Source organism: Cadophora gregata, assembly GCF_030347475.1.
Source record: "Cadophora gregata isolate MNR1 chromosome Unknown scaffold_6, whole genome shotgun sequence".
NCBI lineage: Eukaryota > Fungi > Ascomycota > Leotiomycetes > Helotiales > Ploettnerulaceae > Cadophora > Cadophora gregata.
This window is the reverse complement of record NW_026695929.1, coordinates 53,039-78,904: the sequence shown is the minus strand read 5'-3', so window position 1 is coordinate 78,904 and position 25,866 is coordinate 53,039. Positions and strand designations below refer to the sequence as shown.

The window sequence follows — 25,866 nt, the reverse complement described above, 5'->3', positions numbered from 1 at the left end:
TATAGTAGAGAACCAAGCTTACCAGCAGCAAAGCGAAGTCTGTTGCACGGTGTGCACTCAAAGTATATTCGACGAACCACTAACCTACGCCTGTAGCCTCCTTCAGCAACCATGTTGGTTTGTCTCTTGCTCAGCTCCACAATACATACTTGAAACGGTAGTTGGCCTCCAACAACCTGATGTCACTACGGTGGCAACAGCTCTCCATTCCAATGGAAATATTCTCTATAAATATAGAGGTATTTTATGGAAAATCTTTCCATAAGAATGGAGAGTCGTCACCCACAATTATAGAGAATATTTCCATGATCATGGATTTTATACTATACAAAATAAAACATGGAAATATCTATAAATTATAAATCTATAAATCCATAATTATGGATTTTCCTCTATTTTTATATATTCAGTTCTATAGATAATATTTATAGTTTCCTACTCCCTACCCACCCCCCCCCCCCCACCTTCTTACCTTAGCCTCCCACCTTCTTACCATAAAGAGACCTACCGTGGAGAAACCTACTGTGAGACCTACTGTGAGAGACCTACCGTAGAGAGACCTATCGTAGAGAGACCTACTATAAAGAGAGATAAAGAGAGAAAGAAAAGAGGGGGGGGGGAGGGGATAATATGGAAGGATTAAAGTTTGAGTATAAAACACGCTTTAACAGAGAAAGTAGGTTATATAGGTATAGAAAGAATCTCCATGGGTATGGAAAGAAACTCTACAAGGATAGAAATTATCCTTAGGTATAAAGGGAATCTCCATAATTATGGAATAATCTCCATAGGGATAGAGATTCTTTCCATGCCAATGGAGCTGTTGCCACCGTAGTGTGCAAAAGTCTGTAAATGGCAATGTGTTGGGATTTGACAATAAGTCTTCACTTAGTTGACAGTATCAATCTGACACATGCTCCAAATAACACCAGACGGCTGCCTAGCTTGACTGTCTACTAGAGGAGGCAGTTTCTCGCGCGTCAAATATTGTAGCAAGGCTATCTCATTAACTGCTGAGAACACACTTTTCCAAGGGGCATCGCTGAAGCGGGGCACTAACGCAGCCTATCCTTCAAATCGCGGGGGTATTTTAAGGGTGCCTCGCTTAATTACAGGGCTTTATTTCAGGCTATCTGACCTCGGATCCAGGTGCCATCCCTCACCGAGCGCTTCGGGCCGCCGACCTGGTTGAAGGGTGGCTTTTCGCTTGCCCAGGCCGGCTTTCAAACATTTATCTGCAAATCCACCAATCTTAACTCTATCGCTTCTTTCTGCATTGATCCGCAGCCATACTTTGCTGCACTGTACGTCGCAGACTGTTGCCGAAGCACGGGAAGCCCTCTGGCGTGGCTGTGAGAAATAAGCGAGACCCTCAGCCATTAACTGGCGGGGGAAAGTTGCTCGTCCCCTGCGGACACCAAATATTCTTTGCTTGGAAGGAGGGGCTGATACGTTTATGACCAACATTTCGAGGCTGTGATATGTTGGTATCTATTTCTGATATCCTCAATGTTGCATATATGAAATGGGGGTGGTACGAGGAGGTACTACAACAGCTCTCATTGAATATCGCTCCAATCTAGAATTGATTTGGTTCTTACACTGCAGATTATTTACTTGATCCTTACTTCTCGCAATGGACCGGTTCAGCACCTCCCGCACCTCTCCGAAAATTTGGGACCCAATCAAGATCCTTGGTATCATCAATACCGACCCAGGATACCAGCACATCACCTGCGTCGGCTACGCTCCCTCCAAAAGACGTCGCTGCCGAATCAGAATCAATCAATACAATCGGCAACGCATAACCAACACACTTGACGAGATTTCTTTCCTCCAGCCCAACGATCCAGCCGTCCTGTCTCGGTTGAAAAGTATCGCTGGAGCAGCTCTCTGTGTTCGTTTCCACCAGGATCAAGCTTCAGATATCCTTGAGCAATGGCGCAGCAAACTTCCAAAGGTGAAAAAGATTAGCAGTGGTACGGGGAATAGAACGTCTGGTGCAAAGGAACATAGCCAGACAATGAAGGATTTGCAGGAGCAGCTGAGGAAGTTGAGGGAGTTGATGGACGAAGTTGAAGAGAATATACATTCTCAACAGTTTGAAAGCTCGTCGGACGAAGTGTCCGAAGACTCTACTTCAGATTAAGAGTACAGTCCTTGTACTTCCGACGAGGATTCAGAGGATGACTTGACTGCCAGGACTCGTCGCAGGAGACAGGAAGCCCAGAGGAAGGAGAGAGAACGGCTGGAGCGTGATCGTCTAGACAAAGAGCGGAAAGACCAAGAAGACAAACAGCGCCGTGATGAACGACGACGAGCAAAAGAGAAGCGCGAAAAAGAAGAACGTGAGCGAACAGAGAGAGAAGCAAAAGTAGCCAGGGGGACCGATCGGGCAGCTGCATCCGAACGAGATCGCCGGCGACAAGCCGCCGCCCAAGAAGGCGCCAACAAAGCTGCTCGCGACAGACGTGAGAAAGAAGAACAGGAGAAAAAACGCATCGAAAAAGAACGCGCCGAGAAGGAACGCAAGGACCAGGAGGAAGCCAAGCGGAACCGCGATGCTGAATATGCAGCCAGCAACGAGAGGATTCGTCAGAGAGCAAGAGAGCGAGCTGAGCAGACAGCTCGAGAGAAGCGCGAGAAAGAAGAGAAAGAGCAAGCTGAGTTGGACCAAGCCTGGGTGAGATATCAGGATCAATGGAAGGTATTCCGTGCTTCTGGATCTCAGGGTGTTGATCTAAGGGAAGCTATTCCTTGGCCCGTGAAATCCGGACTGTTGAGAGATGTTGGTGCTTCGAATGTTAAGGATTTCTTGGATAAGTCATTGCCAAAGGGAAGCGAGAGGGTCAAGATGCTGAGGAAAGAGTGCCAGAAGTGGCATCCGGATAGTGTTTGTCGCTGGTCGAGGGTAGGAGAATTGACGGACGTGTGTAAGATGAGTACGGATATGATTTGTAGGGTGGTGACTGACATGCTGAATTCTTGTTCTGGGAGGTCATCGGAATTTTTATGATGATTTGGAAGGATTTGTATATATAGGTAGTCACGATTGTCTGAGAGATGGACAATTTTCATCCCATCGAACCAAGTGAAGCTTCAACTTAGAATTGGCCCATCACGTGCCCTGCCTCGAAGCGAACATGGTGATGTTTCGAAACAAATCCCTGCCAAGACCATCCGATCTATTGACTTCCTGCCCCTGAATCAAGGAGCCCCATTCCAGACAGGAACGAGAAACAAACATCGAACAAGAATATCCGAACTGCTTATCTCCATGGCAAAAGTTTATCTATGAGCTCGTGGGCGATATACTTCATTGAGATCTCGAGTTCGTTTCAAAACATGAAGCGAGCTCCTAATTATCAAGAGACGCCTCTTGTAGAGAATTTTCCCTTAAACGGAATTTTTTTTTATCTTTTACCGTATCTTGATTTACTGTCTCTTAGACGACAGTGTTTCCAATGCAACATGGTCTGGCAAGGCGGATCCAGGACTTTGTTAGTGCTCAGCGAGCTGCTTCCCTTGCGGGGATCTTCCTCGCTTATTATTGATAGCTAGCTGATGAAGCATAAATATCTAGTCGTTGCGGGCCGCTCATCATACGCATGCTATTATGCATCTCTGGGATGAACATTTCAACCACGATTACCATTTCGCTCGCTCGCCCAATAACGGTCAAATTTCAGAAAATCCCATCTGCAACTCCAACCTATGTATACCTTGAACTCCCAGAAATTCCATGCCCTGCGGTCTCATGGCATACAAATATTACTCCACATTAAGAAGATATCCCATTTACCAATTGACCTTGAAATGCTGCAGCAGCAACCAAAGCATCCAGCGCCGAGCTCTGCGTACTCGCATTCGCCGGCGCCACAAACGGCCCATCCCAATCCACACTCAGCTCATTCCCAGCTTTACTCCTATCCTTACTCCAGATACTGGCCGTATTCGATGCAAAGAATTCCAGATACGCATTGTCCGGACTTGCCGTCTGTAGGATCTGTAGATTCCGCATGAAAATCCCCTTGAACTGGTTTCCATCTGCTCCACAATTCGGCTCGCATGGATCATGCAACACGCCGTTGATGGAAAGTGCTTTAATGGCTGCTTTGGCGATGACGTTTGCTTTGGTAAGATATGAGAGGTTTGGCGCTGCTTTGTTGAGCTCGACGAGGCCGCCGAGGATGACGCCTTGGTTGTAGGACCAGACTGTGCCGTTGTTGTTTTTGCATTTGTTGTTGAGGCCGTCGTTGATGAGGTTTTGAGAGTTGATCATCCCGGTCTTTTGGAACCAGTCCCATTGTTTGGTGGCGATGTCGAGATATGTTTGCTTTTGATAGGGAACTCGATTTGCCAGGTGTGATGCTACACTGAGGTACAGCTCGTTGGCAATGGCGTTCACGTATGTGTTGGCCTTGTCCCACCAAATACCTCCACCACAATCAGGCTCCGATCCGTTTTTCATGTCCTTGAAGATGTCAACTGCTGTGTTGAGGTAGTCTTGGTTTCCCGTGACGTCGTAAGCTTGAATCCAGCCCAGAGCCCACCACCCCTCATCATCGTAATAACCATTCAGAAATCCCTTTGGATTGGCGGCAGCAGCAGTTTGTAGAAGATTGGCTGGCATATTTGGCCCTTCGAACGTTTGTATGTTGAAGTCAGGCGTGATGACTTTGGTCTGCTGAAGATTATACTTTTGTGCCTGGACAAGCGTGTTCGAGAATACTTTCCCAGCTGCCGACCTCACATTCCCGTCCACAGCAGCCAGATCACCTATCGTCGTCAGACAGTTGGCACTATTCCACCATCCTGTGGTATTCCAAAGTCCAGTATTAGTATTATACCATTTCTGGAGCGTCGTTAAAGCCGCTTCAGCATTGGCCCGATGATCATTTGCTGCTGCATTTGAGAGCTGCACAGCAGACGAGAGGAGAAAGAATGACCTCAAAGTACTAAACAACATATCGATAAACGCAAAAATTCCATTATGTTGCGAAAGGACTTCATCTAGAGCTGGCAGCAGGGTCGTCCAGTTATACGAAAAGGGAGTGAAACCGATCTGGTGGGGCAAGTCGCACAGCCCTTCCACCACACCGCCAACCACGAAACGGACAATGCTTGACATGACAGCGCACAGTCTTACAGGAAGCTGGTGTATCCGAAGAAGCAACTACAAACAGACGAACTTTTCTCTCGTTTGTTCTGGAGTTGTTTCGAGGAAGCGTCTGATTAGAGTTGCACGCGAGCGATCCTTGGCGGTCAGCCGGACTCTGGATGGGGATGTCGGCTGACTCGTGCGTTCGTATTGAGCAACCTAGCTGTACATCAGATGCCGTTTTTTTATCATTATAATCAATTTTTCTTACTATGCATGACTTTCAAACGATTCTTGGAGATGGCTAAGTATTGAAGATGGTGCCGTAGAGGATGAAACCAAATCAGCATCACTATTCGGCTATTTTAATCTTCATTCAGCGATGCTACTATGGACTCATCGTTCTTCTTCTGCTGACGTTTTAAGCGATCAGTTTTAACCTGTTATTGTATTTACTTCCTACTTCGTTAAATCCAGGCCCAGATGTAGACGACCTATAGCCGACTGCGCCCTCCTAGTCGAACTGGTCCTTTTTCTTCCAAAACTTCTTGCATAAGGATGAGCACAGATAGCCCAGAGTGTCAGGCGATCTTTCAGATCGATACTTGATTCCGTTTCACCGCAAGCTGGAAAATGTGTCGATCCTTGACTGACATACCTGTCACATACTGCAAAGATGGTCATTTTCCGTACCTTGCACCAATGTTTGGCCGGAGACATTCCCTACAGTAAAGATACATGGTCCTTACCAACATTGATCGCATCTATGAAGTAGTAGCTCTCGAAACAAGTAAACGTTGATTCCTCGTGGGGCAGCGCTTGCCAGGGGTCAAGGTTAGTTCAGAATAAAGGACAAAAAGCCAAAGATTGTTCGTATAAAATTCTCTAGCTCTCGTCCCAAGACTATGCATCCCAAGAGCCAAAGCCATGGTCATCGTCATCCCAGTACCCTGATTCGTACGAGTACGGACCTCTCCGAAATATGAGATCGCCAGAGTGTTTGCATCGAACCTCACGATACCCATCTAACATACATTCCTTCACCACATCCCCTGTCTCTGTTTTCCCGTCAAAATCCACTTCCAATAACTTGCCTTTCATCAAATCATGAAAGCATTTCAGGTAAGCTCGCAGGAACTTGAACCAGATCTCCATTTCCTTCTCAAGTGGAGCAGCATTCCAGTATGTCGCTTGTTCAGGCTGCTTCGCGACAAGGCGTAAAACATTCAACTTTGGGATCATAGAAGACCACTTCTGAACATCGGGGACAATCTCCCCGACTCAGCTCCCGTGTTCTGCTGTAAGGAGCAACATTCGCATTCGACGTCGGTTTCTGTCGGTAAAGTTGAGCTTGAGCGGAACGTCGCCCTCGATATGGAGACAATGCCTAAAGACATTCTCTCCATACATAACATCCAATGCTTCATCGGAGATTTGTTTGCACACCAGAAGAATGCAATTCCTCTTTTTGTCGATACCCCAAGATGGGGTAATTTCGTCCGATTCCATTTCGTATGCTGCGTTTGCACTGTCATCCAAACCCGTGACGTCTTTCTTTTGATTCATTTTAGGTAGTCCAGATTCGAAATCGTCACCCTCCGTTTTCAATGGAAACGGATCATCGTCTGGCGTTCCTATGTCTGAGTGTACGGTTTCGCTGTGCTCTGCAGGAGAACTTCCCAAATCGGAGATATCATCGACCATATCTAAGCCCTGGGAATCCAGTCCTGGACTTTCTCTATTCGAGAACATGTAAGGGAACCGAGGATTGTGTACATCTATTATTCGCTTCGTCGGGATCAAGTAACGATAAATCTCCCTCCGTAGCTCGAGTGCCACGCGAAGAAGAGCTGGCCTTTGTACATCACCCGCCCTTGATACCGACTGGACTTCCATAGTTGGTGAGACTGATTTATTCGTTACATGGACTAGATTCGTCGCACGCAAGCGACGAGAGAATTGAGGGGTAGCTGTCATGCAGAGGCGTTTCCCTGAGAAGTACGGCACACCATACAGGTAAGGTGTGCAGCCTCTGCTATGTGGAGTTCCTCCCAAATTATAATCAACATTGCACCAGACCAATATCCTTATATGGTCGGAACCAAAGAAGGGGAAAGGATCGAAGTAGGCAGCATTGCTCATACAGTTATTTTAACTTCCTAACATGTCTGCTGTGTTAAAGTTAGTTGGGCTCGAACTTCCTATTATGGTTTGTGTTGTCATGGAGTGCGTCTCTGCACGTGGATGTACACGACGTCACTCCTAGTTGAATTAGAGGACCATAACTTAAGCCGTAAAAAAACAAAAACTTGGCGATAATGTAGATTACCAGTTGCATATTAGTGTTGAGGTACATCATACATATATTCTTCTAGAAGTTGAATCACTTTGAAAATAGTCTAGCGTTGGTTAACAAGCGGAGGATTAATTTATTATTCTCTGTTGGCGCGGTTGTGGCCATGATATTCAGAAGCTTATTGTTTTATTTTCTGGGTATTTACATTCCGTATGTTTGAAAAGAACTCTACATGAGGTCCTCACCGAAACGAGGAACGGTAAGACATCCAACAGCTCCACAGTGAAACTCGAAGGGCAGAAACTCGGCTTCAGATGCTGTAGTCGTCCTTTATTACCCACTTTGCAGGATTGTGGGGATATTTGAGCTGCTTGCCGATAAGATGCAGTTCCTGGAGGATAGGCTTGTGTTTTTCAGTGTATTCATGCCACCGCAAGACAATAATTGCTGCTTGTTTCTCAACCCGCTTGTGGACGTCTTCGCAATCGTCGTCTTGGTTTGCGACTGAAGTGACCCATTCAATGTTGGTCTTAACAAAATATCTCTCCCAGGCGACGTCCTGAGGGTCTCCTTCTTCATTGAGGACTGGGAGGTATACAAACCAATTTGCAAATCCGAATAGTTTCCTCCAACGATCGCACTGGAAGTTGATATTGAGGGCGGCCGCTGCGGAGAAGGGGCGTTCCCCGGCACTGGACCGCAATTTCTCATATGCTTCTTCAAATATTTCACAGAATTCTTCGCGCTCTTTCTGCTCTCGTTTCCCCCAGGCCCGGCATGCGACCCCATAGTGATGCCGACGACGAGTGGGCTCACCTTTAGACTCTGCCATTCCATCCTCGTCGTATTCCGGATCGCTAAACTCATTATCATTGGAATCGCTCCGATCATAGAACTCTCTGTACAACCCATTGTATCTCTCTAAGAGAGTCCCAGAGGGTGGGGCCTCGGGACCTCGACATGGAAGTTCGGGTTCTGGGCCATCCTTGTCGTCTTCTTCTTTACCATAACCTGGGTTAGGAAGTCGTTTGAAGAATTCCCAAGCAGCTGCCTTTCTGTTGCTGGCTTCGTTACGGTATTCAGCTACGAATTCAACAGTGTAAAGAGGTAGCTGCGAAAACCCATCAACTTTGAATATGTTCTGTAGCTGGAGAAGGAAAAGATCGCGGAGGCCCCAATGAGTGGTACGCCGTAAATCGCGGCGGTCCCGGCGAGTGTTAAGTCGTAAGTCTTGTAGTCTCAAGCCTTCTGTGATGGAGGGACGAGAGTCACTTCCTGGATGAGGAGCTTCGTCTTCTCGAAGAGTATCGACTCCGGGAATCGAAGAATGAATGCCGGTAAATACGTTCTTGATCAACCAGTCGAGACCTTGTCGCTGTGGGTGATCTGCCATGGGTATGGCGAGACGCTGGATATTCTCGAATCCAATCAACTTCAGTTCTCTGGTGGGCTCAGGAGGTCCATGACCATAACGCTGGCCACCAACACCGGGCTCGCCTATTGGAGTGGCGTAGTCACTGAGTGCAAAAAGGGACGAGATATCCATGGCGATTGTGTCACGATTTGCATCGAATCTGACGACCTCGGATTTCGGATCATCTCGCAATTCCAAACGATGTGGAAATCTTCTCTGGTACTCTTCCCACGTGTTGCGACTGATGAAATCCAGTTTACAGGGAGCTTCGGAAGTCCTTAGTCTCCATCTATACTCATAACGCCCTGGTGGAACAGGCTTTCGACCCGCGATTGGAGCGTCAGGAATGGGCTGGAAGTATGGCGACTGAGTGATGTATACTCGGATTGTGCGGCCTTCCCCATGATCTGGGATGTTGACTCCATTGGAGATTGTGACACAAGGTTTTTTCTTAGCATTTTTCCAGACCATGTTCTGGACATCAACAGGTAAGGCACCGAACAATGGGAAAGATTGTGCCAAGTCGGAATTTTGATTGCCTTGCGAGTTAGCATGTCCCTGGTCAGCTTGATGCTGTTCAGAGGGGGGGGCCAAGGTGTACTACCTCTGCTGCCTGTACCAGCTGGACAAGCCGGACTGAATGGTCTGACATCCTTAAATTTGGTGTGTAGTGTTTTAAGGTTCTGATTCGTGTGATGCATCTTCATTATCTCGGAAGCCTCAGCCGTCTTTATACTTTGACATAATTACCATAACTACTGTGATTTACCAAGAAGCTCCAGAGGTGCTGTTCCAACCATCCTAGTGAGTTAAGTCTAGCTTTGTCTCACAGCAACTGCAACTCATAGAATAAAGAAACCTTTCGAGGAATCGATGGCTTGTCTCAATGGCTTGTCCAAATCTGAGGGATGATACAGAGACGACCCCCTGATGATATGGAGACGACCCCTCCCCACTTGAGTAAGCTATGAACATCGGCGGTGAGTGTCGAGCTCAGTGCGTGTGTTCTATTACAAACGCCTGGTTAGGTGGTTAGTTTGTAACTGCAAGCCTACGAGTAGTTACAGCGTAAGGATTAGGGGTTACCAGGTTTATATTCTAATATAGCCTAGATACACGCTTTACATCCTTTGATCTGAGACCCTGCGTCTGCTGTGTCTCTCTCTATAGACCTCGACCTCCTACAAGCCTTAATTATAAACTTTCGCCCTAGCAGCCTCAGGGCTAGGATTAGGGCTAGGATTAGGGTTAAGGATAGGATTAGGTGTTAGAGTAGGAGTTAGTAGGATACCTTTGAAATTCGGGCTACTCAAGGAGGCAGATCAATTGCAACAATAGATTCTGAGGATTCTGCCGCATTTAATGTGGGGGGGTCGTCCCCATATCGTTAGGGGCTCGTCTGTGTATCATCCCTCCCAAATCTCTTGAAAGAGGCGTGAGGAATGCTAAGTGATAAAACAAGCTTCACCCCGCAAAACGAACCCTACGGCAACCCGTTACGGCCAAAGGCTAAGGAACAGGGTCAGAGAGTTCTTTCATGACGCATCTGTACCTCTCTCATTCTTTCTTTCCATGATTGTAGTCTATGACTTCAACACCCACGTAGTCTCACCTACCTCCCTCGAGCCCCAAATTTAGTACCTCGGTACCAGCTTAGTACTTTTGCCAGCTTTTCACCGCATAAAGTCACTATCCATATCGGTTTCTCCACCATACTAGACTTTTTATCTTATGGATGAGTTTATTCAACGCTAAGTCTTGTCTGCTTGACCCTCATACAAACGTCGGCAACACGCCCGCAACTGTCAATCTCATGCCCCGTATGCAAACTCAACTGCCTCACAAGTCTTTTTAAGAGAAGCTGTGTCTCCAAGGACCAAACCGCGCAATACTGTCTCCACCAAATCGTCCTTCATTGTAAGCATTACCGCGGTATAGCTTACATCCATGTATCGAGACTTGTGAGATTTGGTGCAGGTGTGCCGTCGACTACATATGCCTATATTTACAGGCATTTCTCTATCTCTACATCTGTTATCGTCTATTTGTGGGAGGCAAACCTTCTGCCAATTTCATCCTGGAGTTCCAAGGTGATGCTCGAGTCTTGTATCCACACATTCACCCGGGCTTTTCAGCATATTCCCACGGACTATAGAGCAGAAAAGTTCAATATATATATATATATATATCGATGTCTTTCACACTTTCTCTCTACTCTCCAAAGAAAAATCTGTCACTGGCAAAAGAGGCTGCTGGCGGAAAGTAAGTTTACCTCGTAGCTTCCTTTCTTCGCCATCATTTATATCGTACAAAGACTAGCGAGTATTACAAATGCAACTATCGTCAGAGACTCACCAGTGTGTACCTTTCTATGTCTGATTGACAAGAGTCCAGATTGTATCACAGGCTTGACGGCACAGGCGAGGATGACAGCGAAATATTTTGACAGCCAAATCCCCAGAGTATTGAACGCCGTGGAGCTTTGAGGGATCTGATTAGCTAGCAGCTTGTCAATGACTAGATCCGGCGAATGATGTACCAAATGTGAAGTAGAAGCTGAAGATGCTGTTCGGCTCAGCTCTTGATAGACCAATCAAACTCCATGACGAATTGCGAGTGTGGATAATTAGCGTGGCTCTTTCCTCGTAATTAGGAGTATCCTTTATACAGGCAGGAAACCGAAGTCCAAATCTGAGGATTGGATGTGGGTTTTCACCTGGAATTTCACAATCTGATTGTCTTTCCGCAGCTAAAACCAATCATCGAAAAGTCGGTTCTGCTGAGCAGTAGGCTCGTTCTTTGCTGGTTTATTAAATGCAAAGACAGACAACAAGCCTTTTTACATACCGACTTAACAACAACTCTCTGCTCTTGACTATACGGAACAATGACTGTACGAAATAACGATCATCGCCAGCCTTAATGGCAAGAAGACGATGGACTCACAAACGAGCTAGGAGTGTATACTCAGAAGTACAGGAGTCAACCTTCAATATGTGCTCACAATATCAGTTACAAAGGGACGGAACTCACTTCCAAGATTTCTATGCGCTTTTATTTTGCCTCTTCAGCATTCTCATGTCACTATGAACCAAAGTTTCGGCATCGAGTTGTTTATAAGAAACAACAACTAGCAGTCTACGATCAATATATGAAGCACTCACTCTATTCCGTTTAACCCCTACCGCCGGAATCATTGCGACTACCCATCAGGCACACATTTTCAGACACATGTTTCGTCCTAGCTCGCAAAGCAAACACAGGGATAGCATACCAAGAAAGCTCACCGTAATGTGATGAAGCGTGTTACAAACTCCTGGAATCTTCGTCGAACATACTCGCTCCTCAGGCCGAGGAACAGAGTCATGATACAGAATACTCTCCGAGCTGAGTATCACTGTGCTTAGCCGTAGATAGCAACTGAGGATTTAAATATGTGTCTGGCAGTCCAAGCCGAGAATTTGAGTAAACTTCTTTCATAGAGTGATAGGGAATATGCCCTTGGCTTGTAGTTTCGAGTTTCAATATTCACCAAGGCTCTCAACGTGGTAAATCATTCTGTTATATAAGCACCATATCTTGCTGTTCCCTAAAAATTGCAGGTCTAGAGATCGTCTTACGGTGACCCTCTGGCGGTAGAGGGAAGTTATAGTAGAGAGTGTATAGTACCTTTACTACTGCTTAGGTACAGACAATATCGAAACGTAAAAGTGGGTGTGCATGTCGACAGTTGGGGTAACAGAGGCTAGCATAAGAGCTCAGGGTGGGAGGTTCAGTTGCTAGATATGGGTTTGATGGCAATGGCGATGATGGCAGTGACAAAGAAATTCCCGATTCGCAGTCCCTGTGACTGGTCATGTTGTACGCGGCGGTCAAAGTCGGCCAAACCGAGAAGATTTGAATATATATTGAATACAAGTGTTTTGATGTTGCACATCACCGCGAATAGGAATGGTGAGCTCAACAGAAGCAAGACCAAACATAGTTCTCTTTGAAACAGATTTGGACTTTTGCTTATGCAGTTGGATGTTTGGGTAGGATTGGGACTTTTATGGGAAATAGCTTCGCCTACTCGTCGAAACTAAATACCGTAAAGCAGCCAAGCCTCGTACAGGGATAATCAATCACAACTATGGTTGAAAGAAGGGCGGAGAAAGGGTTGGGGAATACATATTTTTTGGATGGTCTCCTATTCTATCGCTTCCTTCCAGACGCCATGCTACACTACAAAAGAACAAACGAACGACCGTGATACTCAAACAAGCCACCGCGTGGGTTCTTGATAGCCACCATCTATATCATCTTGTTGGAAATGTTGTTCCTTTAGTTACCTGGTCCCTCTCCGAGCAACCTAGCAATCAAAACATAAGTGAATATCACCCCACCAATAACCAACAACTTATTCCTCCTAACCCAACTCCTCCCCTCCACACCCACCGCTCTCCCCCCCTCAACCACCGCCCCAACCACAGCCTGACTCCCACTCGGCCTCCTCAGCCCTCCCATCCCCGGCCCACAATTCGTACCACCACCACTCCCCGCCGCCGCCGCACCCGCACTACTCAAATCCGGCGCCTGATTCCCCGTCGCAATATCCACCCGGTTCTCACGCATCCACTTCCAATTCTCCGCATCCAGCTCCGGCCACTCGCTAGCAAACTTCGCGCCTCCATCCCCGGCCTTGATATTCCCCTTCTGTCCAGCCTTGCCAGTGATATCCTTGTGTGTTCCCCCACCCGTCGAGTTCCACCAGCGGGAGCGCTGCGCTGCCCACCGACGCTCGGCTTCGGTACCGCCAACGCTGCCGGTTGTCATCTCCTCGCTGGTCATGAATGATAAGAGCCCGATCAGGATCGTGCTTACTTCCCAGGCGGGGTTGAAGGATTTGGGGTGGAAGTCGGAGATCGAGAGGCAGAGGCGCGTGGAGGGTTGGAAGCGTCCGGAGGGGGTGTGCATTCGGATGGCGGGGGGTGCGAAGGGGTAGTTGGTGGGGAAGATGAGGGTTCCCCAGTATTGGCCGTTGTGGTAGGGTGTGTCTGGTGGGCCGGTGAGGATGTAATGCCATCTGAGGAGGAAAGGGATTAGTATGTGAAGGCTTGATGGAGGGGAGGAGGGGAGTGAAGAGGGGATGTACTCAAGAATGTTTGATTCCGAGGGGTGAGCGACGATGAATGGTGGGGGATTGGCAGATATGGTTTTGTATTCCCGGGTTAACTAGTCAATCAATTAGTATTCTGTGCCACTATTCGCATATTTGGAAGTCCTTACCCGGTTGTTGGCTGCTCGACTGGCCATCTCCGTTTGTAGCCCAAGGCTGAAGATCTGGAAATGCGGGAAGAGAGGAGTTTATTATTTAGATGTTGAAGGTTTCTATGCGTGTAGATGTATCCAGTATGTAGTCGAGATGTTTCTTGTCGAAGGAATTGGAATTGTTGAATTGTAGTTTTGATGGAGGTCGAAGTTGTCGTGTGCTGTTTGTGTGGTTGTCTGTTCTTTCTTTGCTTGTGACGTTCAATGCGATGCGGCCGCCGGCCAGTTCGTTTCCCAAGGCTGAGATCACGTGTGCTCGGGTTCTTCAGCCGAGCTGCCCTCGGGACAAAACAAAACAAACACCACGTCAATTCGGAAGTCAATACTGACAAGATGGCCAATCCTGCGGACTCGGGAGACGATGTAAGCTTGTGTGTGTTTTGTTTGGAGTTCTACGTGGTAGCAGAACCAATGGCTGATTGGATATCGACCAGCTCTTCGAGAGTCTCCGAAAACAGGATCCCAAGGCAGAGGAGAAAGCCAGACTGGTGGCAGAGAGAGAAGCTGCCCAGAATGCAAAGGCACAGCAGAGATTGATGGAGTTGGTATGCGTACAAACCCAACTACAATTGCAGGAGCTTACATTCGCAGATTGCCAGCAATTCCTCACTCCCAGTCACTGTCTCCTCCATCCGAGTCATTGGGTTGAATCATACCCGCCGCTCGTTCCTCGACCGAATCTTTGATCCGCTACTCAGCGCGAATAGAGATGCTCCATATACATTAGCTGAAGCTCTACAAGAAGTTGGGACAGCGGCAGACAAGCTACGACGATTTGGTATGTTGCTCTACCCCGCTGCACCAGCTCGTCTGACTGTCTAGAAATCTTCCACCCATCCCTACACACCTTTATCGATCGCCCCTCGCCCATCGATCCGTCAAGTACACCTACAGATATCGACATATACCTCAAGGCTGAAGAGCGGAGTAGGATAACTCTCAAGACAGGCACGGATCTTGGAAATGTGGAGGGCTCAGCATATGGAAACCTCACATGGAGGAATATCTTCGGCGGCGCAGAGTCTCTCAACCTCAACGCCTCAGCTGGAACACGAACTCGGTCCGCGTACCAAGCCATATTCGAGACCCCCTTCCTCAGCGACCCAGACAAGAGATTCACAATCGATGCCCTTCAGAGCAGCACGTTAAAGCCATGGTGTAGTCACGAGGAAGCCCTGAAAGGCATGGGCTTGAAATACAGCTGGGCTACAGAATCCGGAACAAGACATCAAGTAGGCTATACAGGCGTCTGGCGCCAAATCACTGGTCTGGCAGCAAATGCTAGCCCTACGGTGCGCCATGACGCAGGAGATAGCGTCAAGAGCAGCATATCTCACACCTGGCTGTCCGACCAACGCAACCACCCCTTCCTCCCCACCAAAGGCTACCTCCTCAAAACTGTGTCTGAAATAGCTGGCTGGGGCCCCCTCCAAGGCGACATCGCTTTCTGGAAGTCAGAGCTCGAAACTTCCGCCGCACTCGCTGTACCTATTCCAGGAATCAAAGGCGACAGCGGCGTCTCCCTCACAGGCGGCTTCAGAGCAGGCATGCTGTATCCTCTCCCCGTCGGATTCGGATCCACTTCCCAACCCAGCAGAATTAACGACCGTTTTCAACTCGGCGGCCCAACTGATGTCCGCGGGTTCAAGATCTCTGGCCTCGGCCCGAGAGACGGCCCTGATGCGGTCGGAGGCGATATTTACGCTGCTGGGTCCGCTAATCTCCTCGTCCCATTCCCGAGAGTGGGCAAGGACTCACCGTTACGATTGCAATTCTTTGCAAATGCGGGCCGGTTGCTGGCGTTGAGGGAATCGGGCGATCAGGGGAGCAAGAGTACGCAGAAGAGCGTGTATGGGACTGCGGCGCAGCTGTTCGATGGGGCACCGAGTCTGGCGGCTGGTGTCGGGGTTGTGTATGCGCATCCTGTGGCGAGGTTCGAGATGAATTTTAGCTTGCCGTTGATTTTGAGGAGGGGCGAGGAAGGGAGGAAGGGCTTGCAGTTTGGGGTTGGGATTAATTTCCTATGACTTGGTGGCGGGGATTGGATCGGATGGAGAACATGTACATATGTAAGTTTAGAGCAGCTGTACTATACCTGTGTGTGCCAGATGAGATGATAAGACCCAACTTCAGATCCAAACTCCCCGCTCAGCTTGCCTGCACTCGAATATCCAGGTAATCCATCAAGGTAGCTGGTCCACCATTCCTTGTCGCCGAATCATCTTCCTTTGTCCTGATGTACTGCCGCACCCGCGATTTCGAGCCAAGTCATTCGTCATTTTAGCCTCATGTAGCTCACAAGGTCCTCTTGACACACCTCCCAATCTCTAAGATATATATCTCCCTCTCTCCCTCCCTCTCTAACACCTCGTCTCTTCACCTGCTCTTCTCCTTAGAAGCTCGCTAGTGTACTCCAACCACCGCCAACCCTCCTCCCTTTTCTTTCAAATCTCCACCTCATTCACTTACAGTCTTGAACCTTTTGGTCTTCGGACCCCGGACCCAAACCAAGAGAAGAGTATAAAAGCATCACGCAGCATCGCATGGCATAGAGATACGCCAAACATCACGTGTGGAATGATATCAAAGGACGAGGGTTCGGTTTGGAACGACTGGGCGCGTGATGCTATCTCTTCGATATTCCTCCCATTACTCCTGCGAGAGGATTATGAGCGGTCATTGATGACTACTAGGGTAAAAATCAGTCTGCTGTTTGGGGTAGAAGGACTGCCGATAGCAAGATGGTCGTTGACAATAATTTTGAGTATAGGATTCGCAAGTTTTCAGACTTCCCACGATGGCACACTGAACAACATACCACCTCCAGATCCAGACAATCCGACCTTCCTAGAGAAGAAATCCCGATTACGCACCCAAGAACTATACTGCTATGCTATAAAAAGCTGGGGAAACGAATCTAGAACTCATAACCTTGCAACCTTTGCCTTGTTTCGCGCAACCCGTGCACTGGTTCGCAGTACCGAACGAATTGTGCGAGTGGTGTGTATTGAGAGGTTATATACCTAGTGGTTGACTCAAACTTTATCCTCTCGTGGTAAGTGAGTGAGTTCTGGTGATTCACTGACGTCGAAACTAGAACTCTCTATTTATTCACCAAAGGATATTCACTGTTCTTAAACTTGATTTTCTTATGTCGAGTCAAGTGGAGAGTCGAGGTCTACACCAAGAGAATATTCAGATATAAAAGCTGGACGATAAAACGATACGGAGATCACTGTAGCGCAAAGCCTGCCATCTACCATTTGACGAAGGGTTGCATCTGCTCCAGTGGCCGCTGTGGGCCAAATGTTAGAAGAAGATGGGGTCACCCACCGATGCCAAGCGGGGAGTTTTGTCAGTGAAGGAGAGAAATTGAACTCAAGAAGCATGGTGAGAGTCGAGAGTTCTGGCTAGCGATTAAAGAACGACAGCGACGAGGGACGTGATAACAACACCCCATACCGTCTTGAATAAAATTCGACTGGCTGGGAGAAGAAAAGCATGTTCTAAGTTTTTTGGAACATCTGCCCACGTCAATGAAACCGGGAAGCAGTATGGTTCTCGGATGAAAGTCTTCCGGCACCACGCATGCTACCCTGTCTCATCAAGTCGGCGGATTTGAAAGCTTGATGGTTTGACTTTCTCAAGGTCGTCAAGAGTTGCTTTTATATGCGCTGACCCCTTACGTCGGCTCGGCGTTAACCAGGTGGTCTATTTCACCGGGGCGTGAAATTCACGCGGAAGGAACTTCCTTTCACGATCCAATTCTTGGAAAATTAATCGAAAAACGGATCAATATACTCGGTATGGTTGTCGAAAAGAAGATCTCTCATGTCCTCTCTTGGACAGGCAACACAATGCTACCATGCAACGATCGTACTGGCACGGAACGGGATATCCACTGCGATAACTCTTTGCTATTGTGAGTATCGTCTTTCTTTCCATGGTACTCGTAATGCTGCATCTTGCTCTTCGTAAGTCTCGGCGAAGCCGATCATCCGTACACTAGCAGGGGGAAATTGGATGCGTTGACAGTCGTAGGTTTTGTGACAGCGAAAAGTACCGCATTTTGAGGCATACCTTGACGAGAGCCGCCTTAACGTCGGGATTGGAGGGGGGAAATGTACCAGTGCTTTTCTGTCAAGATATTTGGGCACAGGGAGATGGTACTCCGACTTTCCTTGCAGTCTCATACACATGGCTGTGGAAGTGTTTCTTTCAGTGGTGCTTCAAGTTGTGTTAAGCTACAGATTTTCGTCTCTTTCTTCGCCTGACCAGATCCGAAATCTCGGATTCGGAATCATCCGAGCAATCCCATTTGCTTTCTACATTCACTGTTGTTCCTAGTTATGAACAGCTACATGCATTTGTTACGCCTACACTAGGTATTTTGTGTGTGGTCGTTGGAAGTTGAGTTTTCCTTCTCTTGAATATGTATAAATGCTTGCCGCATTACGGTTTAATGTCAAGAATAATACACTGGTAAAAAGAAACTCATCAGAAAGAACCTTGTGTAAGAGCTCGCAATGACCTTGGCATGTGTTCAACCTACCGACTGATAGATGGGGGTTGCTCTGATGTACTAAAATACGATACTCGCGAGGATTCCCGTGCATATAAAGGCTTCTTTCATATGAAGCTTCTGGGCGAAACCTGGAAACTAGTGACAGCACTAGAGAGCTTGACAGTAAGCTCTGACTGTCACCGAAGGCGGTTTGAGCCATGTATGTCTTACATCATAGTACGAATAAAGAAGACAAGAACGGGAGTCAGACCGAGAGATCACGTCCTTTACTCAAGAACTTTTAAACATGGCCAATAACGGCCAGATTTCCGATTTTGACTGTCCAGTCTCAAAATTTCTGTTTTGGGGTGGATCGTTCTGTTCAAGTCACTTGTTTCGGAGAATATTATATTAAGTGCTATCGGGAGTCATCCTTGGCAGCCATTATCAGGGGAAATCAGACTTTACTACGAAATAAACTCATCGACTAATAGGATAAAAAAGCACAAGTATGTCCAAGAGACTGATATCATTCACTATCGGACATTGCTGATCCCAACCATTTATTCCCATCCCTCATTGCCCACCATCCAGCTCACAAGTAAACCATCGAAATCACAACGGTAATCGATATCTTCCAAGCAAGGGTTTCGATGAAGTGGCGAGCCGAGCAAGGAGGAAGTGAGGGTCGTTTAGTGCTACTCAAGCCATTAGCATCCAGCTCAACAACAAACTTTACTCTGCCCTGAAGTAATGCAATAGAGGGTGACGAACAGTGCAGCAGGAGCAGCTCTCGCAAGAGGAGCAGCCGGAGCAGGAAGTGCAGGAACAGTTGTCTCCCATGTTTGCGGTTGGTGTTGGACTTGAAAGTAGGTTTGTGTTTGATTTGAGCTGAGATATGGATTGTGAGTGTGTTCTGAGATGATGGAGAAAGAAGAAAGATCACGGAAATGTGAGTGGTATTTATACTTGGAGGAGAACTGGTTTACTGGAGATTTGAGCTCGTATGTGAGCGGCGCGGGCGGATGTGTAACACCCCCATCTCATATCTACATGATGCCGCTCGAATGAGGGCTGCGCAAAGCGTGGGATATAGGACTCTCAATGTATCACGAGGGGGTTGGCCAAGCGCCAATTTGATAGCTCCCTTTCTTAGTATGCGGTAACACCCATTTCCCATACCATGAGCCAGTTAGCTGGAGATTCTTGTGTTCATCTTTAACGAGATAGGAAGGTAGAAAGTTAAACTTATCAATAAGATAGGGCCGCTGTGCAATGAAAGCATCCGGTTCTGAAAAACGTTACGTTTAGCAGCACACTTTCTCTGCCAACTTGGGATTGAAAAGAAATATATAAAACTAAGCTTCCAGCTAGATTTATCCTGGCCAATGAGTCTAGACACCCACTCCATCAACATGATAAGATAACGAAAAACCATCGTCTAGTGATGCACACTTATGCAACCTCAACACCATGTCCAGTGATCTTCAGTTCACGAAGTTGGGGTTGAGTATCAAATCGGGTAAGCGGAAGTACGTGGCATGGCATCTCTGGCGTGGGGGAGACAAAGAAGGTTCAACGGCGTCCAGCGGATGCGGATGTATGAAACGAGATGAAGATACAGGCGTGATGCTACTGGATGTTGGTTGCAGCCGCTGCATGTGACGTGCGGAAAAACCCAAACATTCGAGCTTCGTACTTGGTAATCTTACAAGAACTTGGGTGTGGGGAAAACATTCATTTGATAATGAGACATCAGGGACAATATTCAACTTTCAACCAATGATGCACTCCGATTAGGTCACAATAAGTTTGATTAAATGAAATCAAGGGTAGGTCTTGGAGCGAATTTCAGTTGCTTTTGATAGATACCTTTGCTCAGTTTTACAATTTATCATCCTTCATGTAAACCCGCCATCCTCCCAATCCATTCAAAAAATCATCAACCCGACATGAAATCCATATCCCTATGCCCAAACAAAACCCGTGCCGAAGAAGTGAAGATCCACGAATGACTGAAATGAAGACGTGTAGAGATCGAGGGAATTTATTTTCCACAGCTGGTGCAAGAGCAGCTGGAGCCGCAGTTGCCTGTCATAAAGATGTCAGTCACACTCTCATACATGTGCTTCTCTCAAGACGTTGAAGTGTTGTTGGTAGTGAGGGGTTGAGAGTGGGGTGGAGAGGGGTCGTGTTGCCAAGACGGCCTGGTAGGCATGTGTGACTTACAGCTAGAGGTACCAGTGCATCCGCAGTCGCCCTTCATGATGACTGATGTCTTAGTGGTCGTTTGGTGTTGTTGGATATAAGTGAATGAGGGTTCTGTTGATGACTTGAAGTTCTTGGTGATTGCTGTGAGTGAGGGAGGAAGTGTTGAAGGCGGGAAAGAGGCCTCTTTTATGTTTCTCTCCACCTCCTACCCAGTCCCAAGTCCCGATCAGACCGGCCCACTCTCACATGGTTGAACCAGTCAAACTTCTTTGTTCTGCGCAGTTTGTGCGCGAACTTTCGTCGATCCTGTCTGTGCTGTGCGCTTTGTGCGCTTTTGCCCCCAGGACGTGGGGCTGGCGTTGTCTGCCTGGTCTCGCTGGGCTGGGGATCTGCTTCGGCTAAAGAGAGGGCTGAGATGTGCTTATGAGAGGACAGAAGATGTTACAGATGATGCTTTTTGCTTTTGTAAACTTTACGCCCATGACTCAACATCAACCCTTGTTCGTCATGTGTTGATAAGACTCTGCTTTCATCATTTGCTGGCCGAATTTTTGAGTTTTGCAGTGGAATGTTTCAATCTTTTGTTGTTTCCAGCATGTTCTAAAACCTTGGCATGTGTTGACAGTTTTTGGTCCATCAAGTTTTTTCAATCCTTTGCGGCACCGGTCTGTACTCAAGATTTTCTTTTAGTAGTAGATCAGATCGGACGATTCAATCTCACAGCGCATATGTACAATGAACGAAGTTCCCATCATGATTCGCTGAAGTCTCGCGGTTCCAGCCAGTGGAAACATGCTCATGAAGCAACATCACACGATAGCTTTCTTAACTGCCTCATTATAACTCCAAAATGCAGTGCAATAGGCACACGGATGGCTACAACTCCCCCTCTGCTCGACCTTCCGACTTTGCAATGTGCAGCTCCAATTTCGGGCGTATTTCATATCCAGATCCTGCACCAAGTTACGATTCGATCCACTTGCATGGAACACGAAGCATGTCGCTTATTGATTCTTGCGTGGGGTTAAAGTATGGAAAGCCACGGTCGACCTGCACCGACATCGCTGTGCATTGGTCGTATCCAATTTACTCAAGTAATGAGAGTTGGGACGATGATGTTTTCAAGGGATCGATACGTGCCTAGACCTAAGCCGCGCATCCCACGGCTTTGAGTCAGCACCTAGGCTGGGTGTGAGAGCTTTGATTAGAAGATCAGCGACGACTGTTTGATCATGAGCTCGAAAGCCTTACTATTATGGGCTGGGGGTGGCGATAAAGCTGTTTCTTTTTGCTGTGACATTCTCAGTACGGACAACCAACATTTCGTAATGGTTACCAAATGTCCACCTTATTCCTCAACAAGAGTTTCACAAGCACGATTTTATCACCATCTGACATTTAACACGCTGTAGACGGGCTGAAAGGGTTCCAGAGTTCTTGCGCAACAAAACGACGTCACCCGCAAGGCTTTCTTCAAGACCAGCAACGAGATGCCAGTAAACAACGTGACGATCATGAAAAGATACGGAAGCCTTCAAAGTCTTATGATGGTGATACATGATCACAAGTGTCACGAACAGTGCCTGAAATGCTGTTTAGTCGCCTGGACGACTCCATTGACCGGTATCCTCGTTGTCACCTAGCGACAGCTCGCTTCGGCTCGCTAAATAGAAAACATCAGCAAATAAGACAGGTGTACGTGAACAGATTTCGGTCGTACCTTGACTTCGCCCTACGTGTTTGCAGAAGTTTAGAGTCCTCTTGCTAAATATCGATTGATTATCATGTCTGTATTTCTACTCTCACAGAGTCCTGTATATCCGCAGCTATCACACTTCTTGTAAGGTATTTATACATTACTTACACTAAGAGACAGGGGCATTTGGAAGCATTAATGTGCTGCGTTTATAGCTTCGAACCGAGCAAGATGTTTCAAGTGTGCTTCCCATTGGTAGCGTGGTTGGAAAAACGATATCTGAAGGATTCGTGAAAACTTCGGTTCAAGCATCAATCATACCCTGTCTGTGTCAAACATGAATATCTAATCAGGATCCACTCACTCCATAATTATGTCCAGACATAAATTCAGACATTAAACAATTCGTCATCGGTGTTTCCTCTTATAGTTACCAAGCAAAAACGGATGCAAGCCTCGGTTCGGCATCCTTCGGTATTGGTGATGCCCTGTTCACGCATAGACACAGCCACTTCTAGAGCCCTTCCCAGGACCCGTTATGTACTGCATACGATGCCGAAAAGGTGAAACGATACATGACCAATCACATGTTGTTCATTGCATGGAATTGTAAGCGGTCATTTCCGATTATGTGGAATTGAGGACGAGCTCCTGGGACTCGCTTAACTAGAATGGGTACTCTAAAGGAGTCGACTAGGAAGAGATGCCGAGAAGTTTATCTATTGATAGACATGAAGAACTTTATAACAGCTTTCGCAGTACTCTTTTCAAGCCAAGATCTAGTATTCTGTGTCTGTCTTCATTCCTGTCCACCAGATCTGCCCAGCCTTTCATTCCTTCCATCCGCAATGAAGTTCATCACTCTCGTCGCCATTTTCGGCACTACTGGACTCTGCTGCAGTGATTATGAATGGATTGCTCCTACGGTAAATGATCGTAGGTTTCCATTCTCAACACAACCCCGAATAAACATTGCTAACATTTCAAAAGGCCGAAGTCCCTGCCCAATGGTCAACACCCTTGCCAACCACGGCTTCCTCCCACGTGACGGTTTGAACATCTCCCTTGCAGATCTCGTCGTTGCGTTCAATGCGTCTGTCAACCTTGCCCCTGCAGCCACCACACTAGTGGGTCAGAAAGCCCTGCTCGCTTCGACCACAGGAAACAATGCCACTTTCGACCTCAATGATATCAATAAACATGGCAGTAAGTGCTGCACCTTCCAACATTCAAAAGTTTAAGACTGATTGAGATTCACGTAGTCATCGAACACGACGGATCACTTTCACGTAACGACATCCTTTTTGGTGATAACCACTCCTTCAACTCTACGATCTGGAACTCGGTCGCAGCATCCTTCACAAACACCACCATTTCTCTCTCAACGGCAAAATCTGCCCGGGCGGCGAGATTGGCAGCTGCGGCTGCCGTTAATCCAGAGTTCAATATGACTGCTGGTGATGCGAAATTCAGCGGGATTGAGACGGCTCTGTACATGACAGTCTTTGCTGACCCTGATGTCGTCGACGAGGCGAGAACAGAATGGGTCGGTGTTCTGTTTGGTAGGTTCTTATGTTTTCCCTGATGATGAAAGCCCCCGCTGACAAAATTCTAGCTGAAGAGAGATTGCCTTATGAGGAGGGGTGGAAAAGATCAGAACAGGAACTGACAGCTGCTGGAATATCAGCCCTTGCAGCACAAGTTCTCACGACATAGAGCAAGCGAAATTGAAGAAAGTTGAATTATTCATTATCAATTTTGCGTTCGTGGATATCATGATGGTGCATCTCTTAAATCAGACTCCCCAACCCAGGTTCATCATCTGATCTAGTATCCCTCAGGCCATGCGGTAGCCAACCACTCATATGGCTGCTCTGGCACATACTGGTTGGTGACCTTCCCATCAAACGGCACGATATGATCTCTCGTCAAGTTATACAAGGCGTACTTTTGATCTGGGCCCGTGCCGATCGTGTATGGGACTGTCTGAACGTTGTTTGCGATTTCCTTGTCCACCATGACTGTCACGTTGGAGATTTGAGCATTGACGATTCGGATCTCGTCACCGTAGTTGGGGTTGATCTGGTTGCCAATTAGTGCTGTCAATGAGTCGCAGAGGTTGGAGACTTACTATGCCCATGCGGTTCCCGTACACAGCAACGATGTTTTGAATGGTAGCATTGCGCTTGGCTTGGTTCAAGCAGTTGCCACATGATTGGTAGAATGTTCCGAAGTTCTCTGCATAGAAGCCAGTAATGTTGTATTTGCCTCCGAGGGAGTTGTCTTGGAAGATCTGGTTGAGTTCGGAATTAAAGTTTTGCTCTGCGTGAAGGAAGGTTTGAGTGGATCCCGGGACGAACCTTGTCTGTTGCATTTCTGGCTCCACCCCCAATGACGCGCAGCTGGGTATTCAATCCCTTGGATGTAAGTGCGTCTTCGCAGACGTCTTCCCACCAAACTAAAAGCTCGGTTAGATTCTATCATGAATATATCTTGTCTGGTGTATGGAAGGAAACGAACCATTCTCAACCCAAGCGTCACCCAAAGCATGGATTCCTTCCGACTGGTGTTTACCGATGATCACGTTCCTAATTGTGCTTCCTGGTAGCAGATTGAAGACTGCATCTGCATCCGTACCTTCAGCCTGCTCATTACAGCTTCCCTTGGGACGTTCATATCTCTTCATGCCGCCGTCAAAGATCTGGCCGGGCATGATGTACATGGCGTCTTGGAGAACGACCGTCTCGGTTGTGACTGGAAATGTGGTAACTGGGAAAGGGAATCGTGGAGGAGGGCGAGCTGCGAGATCGCCTTGAGTGGCATCTGCGTCTCCTTGTGCTCCATCTCCTTGACTTTGTCGTGGGACAACGGCGGCTTGAAGCAGTGCTGGGAGGAAGGCCAGCGAGGCTGTCGTAGAGAACTTCATCTTGCTGGAGCTATACGAACTCAATTGAATACGTCGGAGTTGCTGGGATGATTGAGTTCAAATAATTGAAAGTTTCAACAGGTAAGGGTGTCTAAAAACTAGCTGCAGAGCTGTCAAATAACTTTTCTGAAGGACGAGCTTGTATTTTATACTGCCAGCGATCTGCTCGATCCCCAGCCTCGCCATGTACCCCTCCATAGCTCTGGAGCTCCCCTGCAGTTCCCCAGGGCTTTGGATAAATTTCTCTCCAGCTTCCAGGTACCAAAGATGACGATGATTACGACGGAGTATCTCCTCTGGATATTCCACGAATGACTTTCTCCGTGATGGTTGGCGCCAAGTTTTGCCAATGCCTTGGAGACAGCTCTTCTCCGCTCACTTGGCTGCAAGCCAAGGCTGAAGGGATTT

General features: G+C 47.4%; 8 protein-coding genes across 8 annotated transcripts; 3 read left to right on the top strand and 5 right to left on the bottom strand.

The window, feature by feature from the left end:
• Positions 1 to 1,636: 1,636 nt before the first annotated feature.
• Positions 1,637 to 3,016, top strand: ONS95_011843 (uncharacterized protein; the record flags this gene model as incomplete). Its single annotated transcript, XM_058505442.1, has 2 exons — positions 1,637 to 2,100; positions 2,158 to 3,016. 2 exons carry the CDS (start codon positions 1,637 to 1,639, stop codon positions 3,014 to 3,016), a joined length of 1,323 nt encoding a protein of 440 aa, XP_058357962.1.
• A 765-nt stretch (positions 3,017 to 3,781) lies between these two features.
• ONS95_011842 (uncharacterized protein) lies at positions 3,782 to 5,131 on the bottom strand (the record flags this gene model as incomplete). Its single annotated transcript, XM_058505441.1, has 1 exon — positions 3,782 to 5,131. The coding sequence occupies one exon, from the start codon at positions 5,129 to 5,131 to the stop codon at positions 3,782 to 3,784; it is 1,350 nt and encodes a 449-aa protein (XP_058357961.1).
• Positions 5,132 to 5,881: 750 nt separating this feature from the next.
• Positions 5,882 to 7,451, bottom strand: ONS95_011841 (uncharacterized protein). Its single transcript, XM_058505440.1, has one exon. It carries the CDS (start codon positions 7,241 to 7,243, stop codon positions 6,383 to 6,385), a length of 861 nt encoding a protein of 286 aa, XP_058357960.1. The 5' UTR covers positions 7,244 to 7,451; the 3' UTR covers positions 5,882 to 6,382.
• A 67-nt stretch (positions 7,452 to 7,518) lies between these two features.
• On the bottom strand, positions 7,519 to 10,229 carry ONS95_011840 (uncharacterized protein). Its single transcript, XM_058505439.1, has 2 exons — positions 9,416 to 10,229; positions 7,519 to 9,350 (listed from the first exon to the last, which is right to left on the bottom strand). The coding sequence occupies exons 1-2, from the start codon at positions 9,516 to 9,518 to the stop codon at positions 7,708 to 7,710; spliced, it is 1,746 nt and encodes a 581-aa protein (XP_058357959.1). The 5' UTR covers positions 9,519 to 10,229; the 3' UTR covers positions 7,519 to 7,707.
• A 2,743-nt stretch (positions 10,230 to 12,972) lies between these two features.
• On the bottom strand, positions 12,973 to 14,303 carry UBC6 (Ubiquitin-conjugating enzyme E2 6). The gene is made up of 3 exons (XM_058505438.1): positions 14,080 to 14,303; positions 13,946 to 14,025; positions 12,973 to 13,876 (listed from the first exon to the last, which is right to left on the bottom strand). Exons 1-3 carry the CDS (start codon positions 14,104 to 14,106, stop codon positions 13,135 to 13,137), a joined length of 849 nt encoding a protein of 282 aa, XP_058357958.1. The 5' UTR covers positions 14,107 to 14,303; the 3' UTR covers positions 12,973 to 13,134.
• ONS95_011838 (uncharacterized protein) lies at positions 13,373 to 17,047 on the top strand. Its single transcript, XM_058505437.1, has 5 exons — positions 13,373 to 14,484; positions 14,556 to 14,666; positions 14,713 to 14,899; positions 14,944 to 16,815; positions 16,892 to 17,047. The coding sequence occupies exons 1-4, from the start codon at positions 14,326 to 14,328 to the stop codon at positions 16,146 to 16,148; spliced, it is 1,662 nt and encodes a 553-aa protein (XP_058357957.1). The 5' UTR covers positions 13,373 to 14,325; the 3' UTR covers positions 16,149 to 16,815; positions 16,892 to 17,047.
• Positions 17,048 to 23,380: 6,333 nt separating this feature from the next.
• Positions 23,381 to 24,248, top strand: ONS95_011837 (uncharacterized protein; the record flags this gene model as incomplete). Its single annotated transcript, XM_058505436.1, has 4 exons — positions 23,381 to 23,468; positions 23,523 to 23,738; positions 23,795 to 24,094; positions 24,148 to 24,248. The coding sequence occupies 4 exons, from the start codon at positions 23,381 to 23,383 to the stop codon at positions 24,246 to 24,248; spliced, it is 705 nt and encodes a 234-aa protein (XP_058357956.1).
• A 111-nt stretch (positions 24,249 to 24,359) lies between these two features.
• On the bottom strand, positions 24,360 to 25,458 carry ONS95_011836 (uncharacterized protein; the record flags this gene model as incomplete). Its single annotated transcript, XM_058505435.1, has 4 exons — positions 24,360 to 24,614; positions 24,664 to 24,825; positions 24,893 to 24,990; positions 25,053 to 25,458. 4 exons carry the CDS (start codon positions 25,456 to 25,458, stop codon positions 24,360 to 24,362), a joined length of 921 nt encoding a protein of 306 aa, XP_058357955.1.
• Between the last annotated feature and the right edge of the window lie 408 nt (positions 25,459 to 25,866).

Excerpts from the sequence above, each read along its gene's own strand:
- ONS95_011841 (XM_058505440.1), bottom strand. The coding sequence starts at position 7,243 with ATGAGCAATGCTGCCTACTTCGATCCTTTCCCCTTCTTTGGTTCCGAC.
- ONS95_011840 (XM_058505439.1), bottom strand. The coding sequence starts at position 9,518 with ATGAAGATGCATCACACGAATCAGAACCTTAAAACACTACACACCAAA. Across the intron at positions 9,351-9,415 it reads AGCTGGTACAGGCAGCAGAG|GCAATCAAAATTCCGACTTG; the intron begins GTAGTACACCTT and ends CTAACTCGCAAG.
- UBC6 (XM_058505438.1), bottom strand. The coding sequence starts at position 14,106 with ATGGCCAGTCGAGCAGCCAACAACCGG. Across the intron at positions 14,026-14,079 it reads GTCGAGCAGCCAACAACCGG|TTAACCCGGGAATACAAAAC; the intron begins GTAAGGACTTCC and ends TTGATTGACTAG. Across the intron at positions 13,877-13,945 it reads TCGGAATCAAACATTCTTGA|ATGGCATTACATCCTCACCG; the intron begins GTACATCCCCTC and ends TTTCCTCCTCAG.
- ONS95_011838 (XM_058505437.1), top strand. The coding sequence starts at position 14,326 with ATGCGATGCGGCCGCCGGCCAGTTCGTTTCCCAAGGCTGAGATCACGT. Across the intron at positions 14,485-14,555 it reads CTGCGGACTCGGGAGACGAT|CTCTTCGAGAGTCTCCGAAA; the intron begins GTAAGCTTGTGT and ends GATATCGACCAG. Across the intron at positions 14,900-14,943 it reads AGACAAGCTACGACGATTTG|AAATCTTCCACCCATCCCTA; the intron begins GTATGTTGCTCT and ends CTGACTGTCTAG.